General features: G+C 38.8%; 1 protein-coding gene across 1 annotated transcript in view; it reads left to right on the top strand.

The window, feature by feature from the left end:
• LOC477353 (ankyrin repeat domain-containing protein 26-like) overlaps positions 1–6663 on the top strand; it is a 148557-nt gene extending 141894 nt beyond the window's left edge. Inside the window, exons 34-35 of the mRNA XM_038574499.1 lie at positions 5363–5405; positions 6418–6663. Of these exons, the coding sequence (XP_038430427.1) occupies positions 5363–5387 (25 nt within the window). The 3' untranslated portion in view covers positions 5388–5405; positions 6418–6663. The remainder of the gene's footprint in view (positions 1–5362; positions 5406–6417) is intronic.
• The last annotated feature ends 7325 nt before the right edge of the window (positions 6664–13988 follow it).

The following is a 13988-nucleotide window of genomic DNA, read 5'->3' as shown; positions in this document are numbered from 1 at the left end:
CCATTAAGAATGAGACTGGGTGTGGGCTTATCATAGATGGCTTTTATGATTTTGAGATGTGTTCCCTTCCTCCCTGCACTGCGAAGGGTATTGACCAAGAAAGGATGCTGCGCTTTGTCAAGTGCTTTTTCTGCCATCTGCTAAGAGGATCCTGTGGTTCTTGTCCTTTCTTTGATTACTGTAGTGTATCACATTGATTCATCTGCAGATGTTGAATGACCCTCACAGCCCAGGCATAAATCCCACTTGGACATGGTGAATAATCCTTTAATGTATTGTTGAATCCTCCCAGCTAGGGTCTTGGTGAGAATTTTGGCATCCATGTTCATCAGGGATATTGGACTGTAATTCTCCTTTTGGGTGGGGTCTTGGTCTGGTTTGGGGATCAGGGTAATGCTGGCCTCACAGAGAAAGTTGGAAAGTTTCCCTTCCATTTCTATTGCTTATAAACTGCTTCAGAAGAATAGGTGAATTCTTCCTGGAATGTGTGGTGGAGTTCTCCTGGGAAGCCACCCGGTCCTGGACTCTTGTTTGTTGGCAGATTTTTGATGACTGCTTCCATTTCCTTGCTGGTTATGGGTCTGTTCAAGTTTTCTGTGTCTTCCCGTTTCAGTTTTGATAGGAAGGGATCCATTTCTTCCAGATTGCCTAGTTTGTTGGCATGTAGTTGTTCAGAATGTGTTCTTATAGTTGTTTGTATTTCTCTGGTGCTGGTCGTGATCTGTCTTCTTTCATTCACGATCTTATTTCTTTGGGTCCGTTCTCTTCTTGAAAAGTCTGGCCAGCGGTTTATCGATCTCATTAATTCTGTCAGAGAACCAGCTCCTGATTTCATTGATCTGTTCTACTGTTCCTTTGGTTTCTATTTCATTGATTTCTGCTCTGATCTTTAGGAATTCTCTTCTCCTGCTGGTTTTAGGCTTTAATCTTCTGTTCTTTTCCAGCTCCTTTAGGTGTAGGGTTAGGTTGTGTACTTAGGACCTTTCTCGTTTCTTGAGAAAGGCTTGTATTGCTATATACTTCCCTCTTCCCATATATATACTTCGATGACCTTTGCTGCATCCCAGATGTTTTGAGCAGTTGTGTTTCCGTTTTCGTTTGTTTCTATGAGGTTTTTAAGATTGTGCTTTAATTCCCTGGTTTGATTCTTTAACCTCCGTGTATTTGAATTCTTTCCAAATTTCCTCTTGTGATCAAGTTCCAGTTTCAAAGCATTGTGGTCTGAAAGTATGCAGGGAATGATCCCAATCTTTTGGTATCAGTTGAGACCTCACTTATGACCCAGTACGTGATCTAGTGTGGAACATGTTCCATGTGCACCCGAGAAGAATGTGTATTCTGTTGTCGTAGGATGGAATGCTCTGAAGATATCTGTGAAGTCCATTTTGTGCAGTGTGTCATTCAAAGCCCTTGTGCCCTCGTGGATCTTCTGCTTAGAGGATCTGGCCGTTACAGTTATGGTTGGTGTGTTAAAGTGCCTACTATTATTGTATGACTATCAATGTGTTCCTTTAATTTTGTTATTAATTGGTTTATAAGGTGGCCTGTGTGGCTCAGTCGGTTAAGCCCTTGCCTTCGGTCAGGTCATGATCTCAGGGTCCTGGGATCAAGCCCTGATCAGGCTCCCTTTTCAGTGGGGAATCTGCTGCTCCCTCTCCTGCTTCCCCTGCTTCTGTTCTCTCTCTCTGTCAAATAAATAAATAAATGAAATCTTTTTTTTTTTAAATTTTTTAAATTTATTTGTGATAGTCACAGAGAGAGAGAGAGAGAGAGAGAGAGAATGAGAGAGGCAGAGGGAGAAGCAGGCTTTATGCACCGGGAGCCCGATGTGGGACTCAATCCCAGGTCTCCAGGATCGCGCCCTGGGCCAAAGGCAGGCGCCAAACCGCTGCGCCACCCAGGGATCCCCAAATAAATGAAATCTTAACAAAAAATTGGTTTATGTAGTTGGCTGCTCCCACTTTAGAGGCATTAAAGCTTATAATTGTTCAATTTTCTCTTTGGATAGACCCTTTAATTATGGCATAGTATGTTTCTTCATCTCTTAATGCAGTCTTTGGTTTAAAATCCAACTTGTCTGATATCAAGATTGCCACTCCAGTTTTTTTTAATGTCCTTTAATATGATAAATGGTTTTCCACCCCCTCACCTTCAATCTGGAGTTGTCTTTGTGTCTAAAATCAATCTCTTGCAGGTAGCATATCGATGGATCTTGCTTTTTTTTTTTTTTTTTTCCTTTTTTTTTTTGTAATCCACTGTGATACCCTGCGTGTTTTGATTGGGGCATTTGGCTTGTTTACATTCAGAGTAACGATTGAATGATATGAAGGTAGTGCCATTGTATTACGTGTAAAGTCCGTGTTTGGGTGTACTGTGTCTGTTCCTTTCTGGTCTGTGTTACTTTTGGGCTCTCTGTTTGCTTAAAGGTTCCCCTTTACCACTTCCTGCAGGGCTGGTTTAGTGATCACAAATTCTTTTAGTTTCTGTTTGTCCTGGAAGCTTTTTATCTCCCCTTCTATTTTGAATGAGAGCCTTGCTGGATAAAATTCTTGGCTGTAGATTCTTCTCATTGAGCACCCTGAGTATATCATGCCAGCTCTCTCTGGCCTGCTCGGTCTCTTTGGATAGATCTGCTGCCAGTCGAGTATTTCTCTCCTTCTTGGTTCAGGGCCTCTTGTTCCAAGCTGCTTTCAGGATTTTCTCTTTGTGTCTGAAATTTGCAAGCTTTGCTATTCTATGTTGAGATATTGACCTGTTTCTTATTGATTTTGAGGAAGGTTCTCTGTGCCTCCTGGCACTTGAGTGCCTGTTTCTTTCCCCAGATGAGGGAAGATCTCTGCTATAATTTGCTCAAATATGCCTTCTGCCCCCTCCTTCCCCTCTTCCTCTGGGATCCCCATTATTCTAACATTGTTTTGCTGTGTGGTACGACTCATCTCTCAAATCCTCCTGTCATAGTCCAGTGGTTGTTTTTCTCGCTTTTCCTCAGCTTCTTTATTCTCCATCGTTTTGTCTTCTATATCACTACTTGTCTGTTATGCCCCATTTATCCTAGCAGTTAGAACCTTCAATTTTTATTGCATCTCACTAAGATTAGCCTTTTTTAGCTCAACTTGATTAGATATCAGTTGTTTTGTTTCTCCAGAAAGGCATTCTCTCGTGTCCTCTGTGTGTTTTTTAAGCCCAGCTGTTATCTTGATGGTCATTATTCTGAACTCTCGCTCCAGCCTCTTACTTATATCCATGCTGATTAGGTTCCAGGCAGTCAGCACTACCTCTCGTTCTCTTTGTGGCGGTGAGTTTTTCCATCTTGTCATTCTGTCCAGAGAAGAAGAGATGAGTGAGAGAACAGAATAGAAAAATATCGAGAATGACCCCAGAGAAATATATGCTAAACAAATCAGAAGAGACCCGAAACCAAAAAAGGTTTAAAAAGGTGATAATAGAATTAGAGAGCTGAGCAGAGCAGTACACTGGATCCTATGTGTATTTTGGTCTGTTTGATAGGAAATTGCATCTCCAAATCGTTAAGAGGAAACCTCGTATATACACAAAAATAAAATTAAATACAACGAAAGGCTAGAATATAAGTGTAAAAATGGAAATTAAAAGTCAAAATATAAAAAGGATACTATCAGGCAGTTGAACAGAACCGAGCAATATACCATATCCTATGTATATTTTGGTCTCTTTGTTATAAGAAATTACATCCCAAAATTGTAAAGAATGAAAAGCTTCATTACATCCAAAAATAAAATTAAATGCAATGAAAGGATAGAATTTAACTGTAAATATGAAAATTAAGATAGATTTTAAAAATAATATAATCAGACAAATGAAGAGAATAGAGCAGTATAGTAGATTCTGGTTGTATTTTAGTCTATTTCTTAGAAGGAACTACTTCCCGAAATGGTACAGAGAGAAAAACTTCCGTGTATACAAGAATACTACTAAATGCAGTAAAAGGATTGAATGTAAGTGTAAAAAGGTAAATTGTAAAAGAGTTGATAAACGAAGAAATTGGTTGAAAAGGAAAAAGAAAATTAAAATAGAAAGACTAAGGAGTCATGAGAAATAGCCATGAATTCTATATACTGTTTGCCCCTAGCACTGGAGTTCTGCAGCTCACTATGATGAGTAAAGCTGGGGGAGAGGCCTGTTGGGAGGATTCTTAGGTGTCTTTGCTGAGGGTGGGATTGCACCACCCTTGCCGGGGGCCAGGCCAGGTAAGCAGCTCCAGATCGCTCTCTGTGGCTTTTGTTCCCTGACGGCTTTCTGGGCAGCTTTAGAGGATGAGAATGAAAATGATGGCCTCCTAATCTCCAGCCCTGGAATTGAAAGATCTCACTCCCTACTGTGTCTCCCTGGTTTCTGTCTTTACTCTGTATTCACCCAGCCTGTGACCAAGCATTTTTATCTCAACCACACGACCCCCTTTCGGTTTTCCAAACTTTGCAGACCCCTGTAGCCCCCATTCACGCTGCGCCTCCAGGGGGAAGGAGGAGGTCTTGCCCAGTTTTGCCACTTGCTGGACCCCTGCTTGGAGAGTGGTCACCTGACTGATCCTCGGTTTGGGGTTTATGGCAACACAGAGCTGAATGCCCACTCCTGGGCTCACTGATTGCAACTGGCTTCCCTGCTCAAATGCCTTGGCAACTGCCATACTCAGGCGCCCCCAATCTTTCTGTGACCCCCAGGGATCCTGAGACCACACTGTCCATCCCACCTAGGATACTGCCACCCACCCCCTCCCCCCGTTGCCACCTGAGCACCTTTCAGACAGGGATGTCCTCACTGAAACAGACTTCTTAAAAGTTCTGGTTGTGCACTCTGCTGCTATATCACTTTCCAGGACTTGCCTTCTGGCTTCCAGAGGCTCCCTGCCCCCATGGTTTATCTTCTGATATATGCCTGGGATTCATTTCTCCACACCTCCTCCCTTGCAGAAAGTGGTCACTGTTCTGTTTGTAGAATTGCAACAATTCTTTTCTTGGCTCTCTGAGTTCACAGGTGTTCAGATGAGTTGATAGCTATGTAGCTGAATTCCAGACACCAGACAAAACTAGGGTCTCCTACTCCTCCACCATCGTCCTCTTCTTCCAGAAATTCTGTATCTTCAATCGATCAATATTAATTGTACTTTTTATTAGACTCCTGAACAGCAATATAGGTTTCTTCTCAGTTATCCAGATTTAACTAAGTAGGGATTTATTTATGTGATTATCTTTCTATTTAAGCAATCCGTAACTTTTACTCTCTAAAAGTATCATTTTCAGACCATGTTTCATAAGCAAAATAAAATTCCTACAATAATATCTCTTGTTTAACTTGAACATTATAAGTAACGTTTGATTTATTTCAGATGCAGGAGTTGGAAGAAAATATAACTAGAGAACTAAAAGAAGGTATGTTGCCAAATGTATGAATTTAGATGGTCATTAATTTCCGAAATAAACCACAAATAGTAACTGGCATCCCTTCCCCTTGTTAAAATTTTGTCTAGATATATCTAATAAAAATGTAAAACATAAACATAATGAATAACAGACTTATTCCTCATTTGGTCATCGTGTTTCATACCTTTTTTAAAAATCTGCTTTTTGTGCGCCTGTTACCACTTTTCACTAGTGCCATCGCTATTCAACTGTCAATCTGAAAATGTGGGCGTTCTCAAATTCTTGTTTCTGCTAGTGGTAGGAGACCAAAAAGACCAGACTTGTCTTAGTAATACTTAATTAAGCAATTATATAGTTCATATAGCTGTCCCTTGACAGGTGACATTTCAACCTCCAGCCACTGGTTTTGCCATTGGGTAAAATTCCAGGTTCCTTAGCGTGGAATACAAACAGCCAAATCAATTTGATTCTTGCCACGTTGTTGACGTGGCAAGTTAGTAAACTTCTCTGTCGCTATTACCCTACTCTGCTGCTTTGCAGAGAGTAATCTTTCAAGTATCAGCCTACCTATTCCCTCCACCGAAAAGCAGACAATATTGATAGAAAACCAGGATGTCCCTTCTGTGTGTTCTTAGAGTGTCTTGTTTTATTTATTTATTTATTTATTTATTTTTTGAGTGTCTTGTTTTAAATCTGTCGTGGTATATTTGACTCTAGAAATTGCCTGTTTGATTTTTCAGTTGATAGCATATGATTGTTCAGGGGTGGACTGTGCCATCAGCTTGCAATCTCATCTTGTAATGAGAAAACCAGAAGCTCTAGTATTTATCCACAGTAGTAATTAATTCAATGGGCAATCGTGAGCAAACTTGATTTAATAGTAAACTTGTATTTTATATTGTAGTTATATGTAGATATTTTTCATTCTTAACACTCAGAAGATTCCAACTTTTTTTACTAACTTCTAGTTAACTATAAAGTATTTCAGATAAAGACTATTGTTATTCTTTCTCTTTTTCAGCTGCTCGTGAATTAGAATCAGGATTCTGTAGATCCTCTCCTTTAGGACCTACTGATGAATCAAATGTAAATCAAGATCTAGTACTGCAAGCATGACGAGAATATGTAGAGATTTTGAATAAAAAGTATATGATATGAAAGATACATAGTAAAAGTTTATCACCTAGATGTTTAATAAAACATTTTAATTGTTTCCCAGTAAATGTCTGTTGCACAAAAAATCTTTATTAAAGGAAATTTTGCTATATCGTGTGTAATGAAAGTTTATATACTATTTTAAGCTATGTTTCTTGGCGTCTGATGAACTTTTAAGCAGTGGAAACTAGCATGCTTCAGTCTGCCCAAGTACCAGCCTTTTAAACAGCATCCAAACAACCAAGTTGTCAATATTTCAGTGGTGTTAACTGATAGCTTTTTTTGTATTTTAGTTTCTATTACTGGACCTATGGATTTAGACAGACATCATTTTGATATACTGCTGCTAAGGCTATCTACCAGTGGTACATGTAATACAATTTTTATAGTGCCATAAAACCCGTGTATAATTTTAATTTTAAATACTTATTCATAGCTCTTTCCTCATGGTGAAATAAGATTTGCCTAAGGCTTTTTACCTTTTCTGTTTATTTTTTTATTTACTTTTTGAGAACAGTCTTAAAATTAGAGAAAAGTAAAAATAAAGAAAAAGAACTTTCCCCCCCAGGACTTTGGAAGTAAATTGTTAAATTATGCCCAATTCCTGTAGCATTTTTATCCTGCAAGTCAGTACATTCCACATAGCTACCGTACAACCCTGCCAGTCAGAAAATCAACACACTAATGCAATTGACCCTTGAATACTGTGGAGCTTAGGGGCACTGATACTCTGTAGTGAAAATCTGTGAACCTTTGACTCCCCCAGGCACTTAACTACTAATAATCTGATGTTGACCAGAATATTTATTGTACCAAAACAGTCAGTTAACCTATGTTTTGTGTGTTACATGTATTCCATACTATATTCTCCCTACAAAGTAAGCTAGAGAAAAGAAAATTACGAAAAATCAGAAGGAAGAGAAAATACATTTACAGTACTGTATTTTTTAAAATCGACATATAAGTACACCCAAACTATGTTAAGTGTACATTCTTTTTTTTTTTTCATTTAAATTCAATTTGCCAACATTTACAAGGGTCATCGGTTTCAGATAAAGTTTTCAATAATTCATCAGTTGTGTATAGCACCCAGCGTTCATCATGTCACATGCCCTCCTCCTTCATGACCATCACTGAGTTAGCTCATCCCCCCATTCACTTCCCTTTCAGCAACCTTTAGTATGTTTTCCAGAGTTGAGTCTCTCATGGTTTGTCTTCCTCTCTGATTTTTCCCCATTCAGTTTCCCCTCCTTGCAATATTTCTTATATTCCACCTATGAGGGAGAGCATATGATCATTGTCTTTCTCCAATTGACTTGTTTCACTCAGCCTGATACCCTCTAGTTCCATCCACATTGATGTAAGTGGTAGGTATTCATCCCTTCTGATGTCTGAGTAATATTCCATTTTGTAAGTATACCACATCTTTTTCTTAAAAGAATTCTTCATCTATTTACTCATGAGACAGAGAGAGAGAGAAAGGCAGAGACACAGGCAGGGGGAGAAGCAGACTCCATGCAGGGAGCTGGACATGGGACTCTTCCCGGATCCCAGGATCATGCCCTGAGCCAAAGGCAGATGCTCAACTGCTGAGCCACCCAGGCATCCCATACCACATCTTTATCCATCCCTCTGTTGAAGGACATCTTGGCTCCTTCTACAGAATGGCTATTGTGGACATTACTACTATAAACATTGGGGTGCAGGTGCCCCTTCGTTTCACTACATTTGTATCTTTGGGATAAATACCCAGTTGTGCAATTGCTATATCAACTATACCCTCTGTCATTTAAACCTCATATTCTTTTAAAGCTTTGACAGTTGTCTGTAGTATCCTTTATAGCTAAAAGGAAGTATCCTTTATAATAAAAGGAAGTATCCTAGTATACTATAAAAGGATATCCTAGTATCCTTTATAATAAAAGGAAGATTTTATTTATTAGAGATGCAGAGAGAGAGAGAGAGAGAGAGAGAGAGGCAGAGACAGAGGGAGAAGCAGGCTCCATACTGGGAACCTGATGTGGGACTCGTTTCTTGGTCCCCAGGATCACGCCCTGGGCCAAAGGCAGGGCTAAACCACTGAGCCACCTGGGCTGCCCTAGAATGTCTTTCAGTGTGGGTTTTTCTTATATTTCCTTATGATCAAATTCAGATCATATATTTTAGCAAGAGCACAACTGAACTGGTCCTCTTCTATTGCATCATATCATGTGACCTACAATGTTCATTTGTCCCATTGTTGGTGGTGTTGATTGCTGGAGTAGTATCTTCAGTTTTCTCCTCCAGAATGTTAACTTTGTACTTTACAATTAATTAGCATTTTATGGGGAAGTATTTTGAGGCATCTAAATACCTCCTTTCTGAGACACCCTGTGCCAGGCCACTTCTGCAGATGATGTGCCACACTCACAGGCTCTGAAAAACCCATGCTGGTCTATTCTTTCCCTGTGTGGATGCCTCCTGACCCTGTGAAGTCTGTGATACTTCATTCGAAGTTACTCACCTTTCAGGGATGCTGTGTCTTGAGCTCTTAACACTGTGCAGGGTGACACTCCTACATTTATACTTTCCCCATTCTATGCCAGGCTCCAACACCTCACTCTGGGACACCACTGTTCCCTGTTTCTGTTTCTATGCTTTTGAACTGAAATCTTTGGGAAGAGAAAGAATAAAGGGGAAAGGGCTCCATGGGTCTTTTATAATCAACTTATCAAGCTTTACAACACAAAGATTTGGATTGGAATTGCATTGAATCTATAAATAGTTTGTAGGGAAGAAACATAACACTGAGTTTTCCAAACGATATTTTAATTGATTAACTCAGTATTTTAAAAAATTTCCTATAAAGGTCCTGCAAGATATATATTAGATTGATTTCCAGTTATTTGATACTTTTGATCTATTTTAAATGTTATTTTTAAAAATCAATTTCATTTCCTGTTTATAGCTTATAGAAATAAAATTATTTTGCATATTGAGCTTAGCATCAGCTATCTTGATAAACCGTCTTACTGTTTCTCATAGTTCTGGAGTCTGGGAAGTCCAAAGTCAAGGCACTGGCAGATTCAGTGTCCAGTTAGGGCCTGGTTCATGAGTGCCTATCTTCCTCCTGTGTCTTCATAAGGCACAGGGCCAAGGGAGCTCCCTCCAGCCTCCTTTATAAGGGCACTAATCTCAATCATGAGAGCTCCACCTTCATGACTTAATCACTTACCAAGGCCACCACCTCCAAATAGTATCACATTGAACACTAAGACTTAAGTCATGAGTGTGGAGGCCAAGAAAATTCGGGCCATTCAAGTTTAACATTGGCACAAGTACAGCCATTGTAGCTTCAGCAGCCATCTCAGGCCACTGTGACCAGGAACTGAACTGAACTCTACCCTAACCCGGCTTATTCCTTATCGGAATAAGGAAGCAAGAGCTTGTGAGACCTCTTTACTTGAGATTCTCACACCCCCATCCTTACTGAAAAACCCCACCTTACCCCTAGACCAGCCCATAAAAACCCAGCTGTAACTCACCTCAGGGTCCAAGTCCCTGGTCTGCTGTGTTGGGTATACATGGACCCAAGCTCGAGCTTGCTAATAATACCCAGCTGTAACTCATCCCGGGGTCCAAGTCCCTGCTCCACTGTGTCGGGTATACTTGGACCCAAGCTCGAGCTTGTTAATAAACCCTCATGTACTTGCATCGGTGTCGGCTCCTTGGTGGTTTTCTCGGATTCGCAATCTTAGGCACAGCAATGAGTTTGGGAGTGCGGGTACAGAAATATTCAGTCTAGAGCAAGGCTGTTCCTTGTTCTTGGCCATGTAGGCTTCCTCACTATGACTGCTTGCTTCATGAAGCTAAAAAGGAGGATTTCACTGCACAGAAGCCTCAGTCCTCTTTTAAGGATCAGGATTTCACCTGATTAAATCAGGCTTACTTAGAATAAGTAGATTAACTCAAATTTAACTGAATTATATCTGTAAAATTCCTTTACATTCGCCATGTTGTAATGGCTAGAATCAAATCACAGATCTTGCCTACACTTAGAAAAGGTGAGAACACCAAAGGGCATTTATTATGGGGCCACCTAGGATCTTTACATTACAATTATATTGAAAAAGTTTTCTTATAATACTAGTTTTTTCTGTTTTATCATGAGTGAATGTTGAATAATAATAATGTTTATTTTGCATATATTGAGATAATTTTTAAAAAATGTGTCAATGTGGTGAATTATATTTGCTCATGTTAAACCAAACTTGCATTCCTCAGGTAAACTGAATTTAGTTGTAATTTCATTTGTTTAATACAGTGTTACTCATGATCTGCTAATATCTTGGTGAGGATTTTTTTCCTCTCTATTCATGGATAATGATAATGCAAGGAATTTTGAATATTTTAACTCAACTTACATGTCTCCAAACTTATGTGTATCGTTGCTTTGTTTTAACTGTCTTGTATCTCTAAAAAATACATGATATCTTTGCAACCTTTTTTTCCCTAAGATTTTATTTATTCAGGAGGGACACAGAGAGGGAGGCAGAGACATAAGCAGAGGAAGAAGCAGGCTCCCTGCCAAAAGCTGGATGTGGGACTTGATCCCACAATTCCTGGGATCATACCCTGAGCTGAAGGAAGATGCTCAACCACTGGGCCACCCAGGTGTCCTGACATTTTTGTAATTTTTATAATGTATTGTCAATGTTCATTTAAAGTGATCTGCATGTTTAATTTTCTTTTTCCCTATTGCATCTCAGAACTTCTATCTGGGACTATTTTTCTTCTGTTTGTTTATGTACATGTTTTAAAATTTTCATGAGTGATACAGGCCTGGTAATCAATCTCTGTTTTAAAATGTCTTTATTTCCTCTCACTCTTGATGTACATTTTAACTGCATCTAGAGAGTCCTAGGTGAGTTGTTTTTTTTTTTTTGATCATACAGAAAATGTCATTCCACTACCCTTTGTCTTTCAGAATTACTATTTAAAAATTAGCTGTCTACTTTTTCTCCTTTGAACATAACCTATTCCCCACCATGTCCCTTTCCTGCACAATCTTTGGTTATTTTTAAGATTTTACTCTTGGGGGTAAAAAAACGGGATTTATTCCTTGTTTTTATGCTATTATGTGTCTAGATTTGGATGTCCTATTTATCTTGATGTTCCATAATTGGAATTCATTTGGCTTTTTGAATCTGTGATTTGATGTCTCAGATTAAACATATTTAGTTAGATCTTATGTAAACTCCATATTTCTTAACCTCTCTTTGCACGTTTCCATGGCTGTTTTTGGTCTCTTTCCTATATTCTCAATTATTTATTCATTTTCCTAGCCGCTATTCAGCCTGCTATCTGACCTATCCATAGAAATTTAAATCTGGGTTGTTGCATTTTGAAATAAGTTTTCTTCGGGTCTTTAAAAAAATCTATTAAAATAATATTTTTAGCTTTTTATTCTTTGAAGTATATGGTGTTTTTTTTAAATGATTAGCTGAGGACCTACTTTTAATGAGAAATAAAGGACAAGGGTAGGGACCACTAATCAGAAAATGGGAATTAGGAACACCTGAGTGGTTCAGTGGTTGAACATATGTCTTCAGCTCAGGGTGTTATCCCAGGTCCAGGATTGAGTCCTACATCGGGCTCCCTACGAGGACCCTGCTTCTTCTTCTGTCTATGTCTCTGCTTCTCTCTCTGTGTCTCTCATGAATGAATAAAGTCTTTAAATAAAAGAAAATGGGGATGACTACACTTTTGTGTTTTTTTTAATTCTCTAACTTTAAAATGCATAATGTGAAAACCAGACAAAGACCCCCACTAAAAAGAACTACAGGCCAATATCTCTGATAAACATGGATGCAAAAAATTCTCAATAAGATACTAGCAAATCAAATCAAACAATACATTAAAAGAATCAAGTGGGATTTATTCCTGAGTTGCAGTGGTTCAGTATTCACAAATCAGTCAATGTGATACACTACATTCATAAAAGAGAATAAGAGCCATGTGATCCTCTCCATAGATGCAGAAAAAGCACTTGACAAAATACAGCATTTGTTCTTGATAAAAACCCTCAACAAAGTAGGGATAGATGGAATGCACCTCTACATCATAAAGGCCATATTGGAAAGACTCACAGCTAATATTATCCTCAGTGGGGAAAAACTGAGCTTTTTCCTACAGTCAGGAAGAAGACAGTGATGCCCACTCTCACTGTTACCATTTAACGTAGTCCCGGAAGACCTAGCCTCAACAATCAGACAACAAAAAGAAATAAAAGATATCCAAATCAGCGAGGAAGAAGTCAAAACTTTGACTATATGCAGAACAACATGATACTCTATGTAGAAAACCTGAAAGGCTCCACCAAAAAATTGCTAGAAATAATACATGAATTCAGAAAAGTTGTAGGATATAAAGTCAACATACAAAAATTTGTTGAATGTCTATACACCAATAATGAAGCAGCAGAAAAAGAAGGAATTGATACCATTTGATGCAACTGCACCAACAATAATAAGATACTTAGGAATAAGCCTAACCAAAGAGGTAAAAGATCTGTACGCTGAAAACTACAGAACACTTATGAAAGAAATTGAAGATGACATAAAGAAATGGAAAAACATTCTATGCTCATAGATTGGAACAAACTGTTAACGACAGAGAACTAAGTGGTGATGGAGGGAGGCAAGTGGGGTTGGGCTAGGTGGGTGATGGGTATTAAAGAGGGCACTTGTTGGGACACCTGGGTGGCTCAGCAGTTGAGCATCTGCCTCGGCTTGGGGAGTGATGCTGAGGTCCCGGGATTGAGTCCCACGTCGGGATCCCTGCCTCTCCCTCTCTCTTTCTGTGTCTCTCATGAATAAATAAATCTTTAAAAAGATAGTAAAGAGGGCACTTGTTATGACAAGCACTGGGTGTTATATGTAAGTGATAAGTCACTGAATTCTCGTGAAATCAATATTGCATTGTATGTTAACTAGAATTTAAATAAAAAAGTAAAAAATAAAAAGCGCAGTGTGATGAGTTGATATGGATTCTCACATTCTAGTTAATTAATGCATTCTGTCCCTTACATATTTACTCGTTTTGGGTGAGAACAGTTGTTTTAGTTTCTTAGTAAATTTCAATCGTACAACACAGAATTATCAACTATAGCCACCACGTTTTGCATTAGATCTTCAAACCTCATTCATGTTATAACTAAATGCTTGTGTACTTCTATCCGTCTCTACCCATTTTCCCCACTCACCAGCCCCTGGCAACCACCATTTTACTGTCTGTTTATATAAGTTCAACTTCAAAAAAAATTTTTTGAATTCCACATATACATGGTATCATGAAGTATTTTTTTCTCTTGCTTACTTAGCGTAATGCCTTTCAAGTCTATTCATGTTCTTGAAAATGGTAGGATTTCCTTAAAGTCTAATATTTGCACTTACTTTA

Source organism: Canis lupus, chromosome 25 (genome assembly GCF_011100685.1).
Source record: "Canis lupus familiaris isolate Mischka breed German Shepherd chromosome 25, alternate assembly UU_Cfam_GSD_1.0, whole genome shotgun sequence".
In the NCBI taxonomy this organism is placed as follows: domain Eukaryota; kingdom Metazoa; phylum Chordata; class Mammalia; order Carnivora; family Canidae; genus Canis; species Canis lupus.
This window is presented reverse-complemented; position numbering and strand designations above follow the sequence as displayed.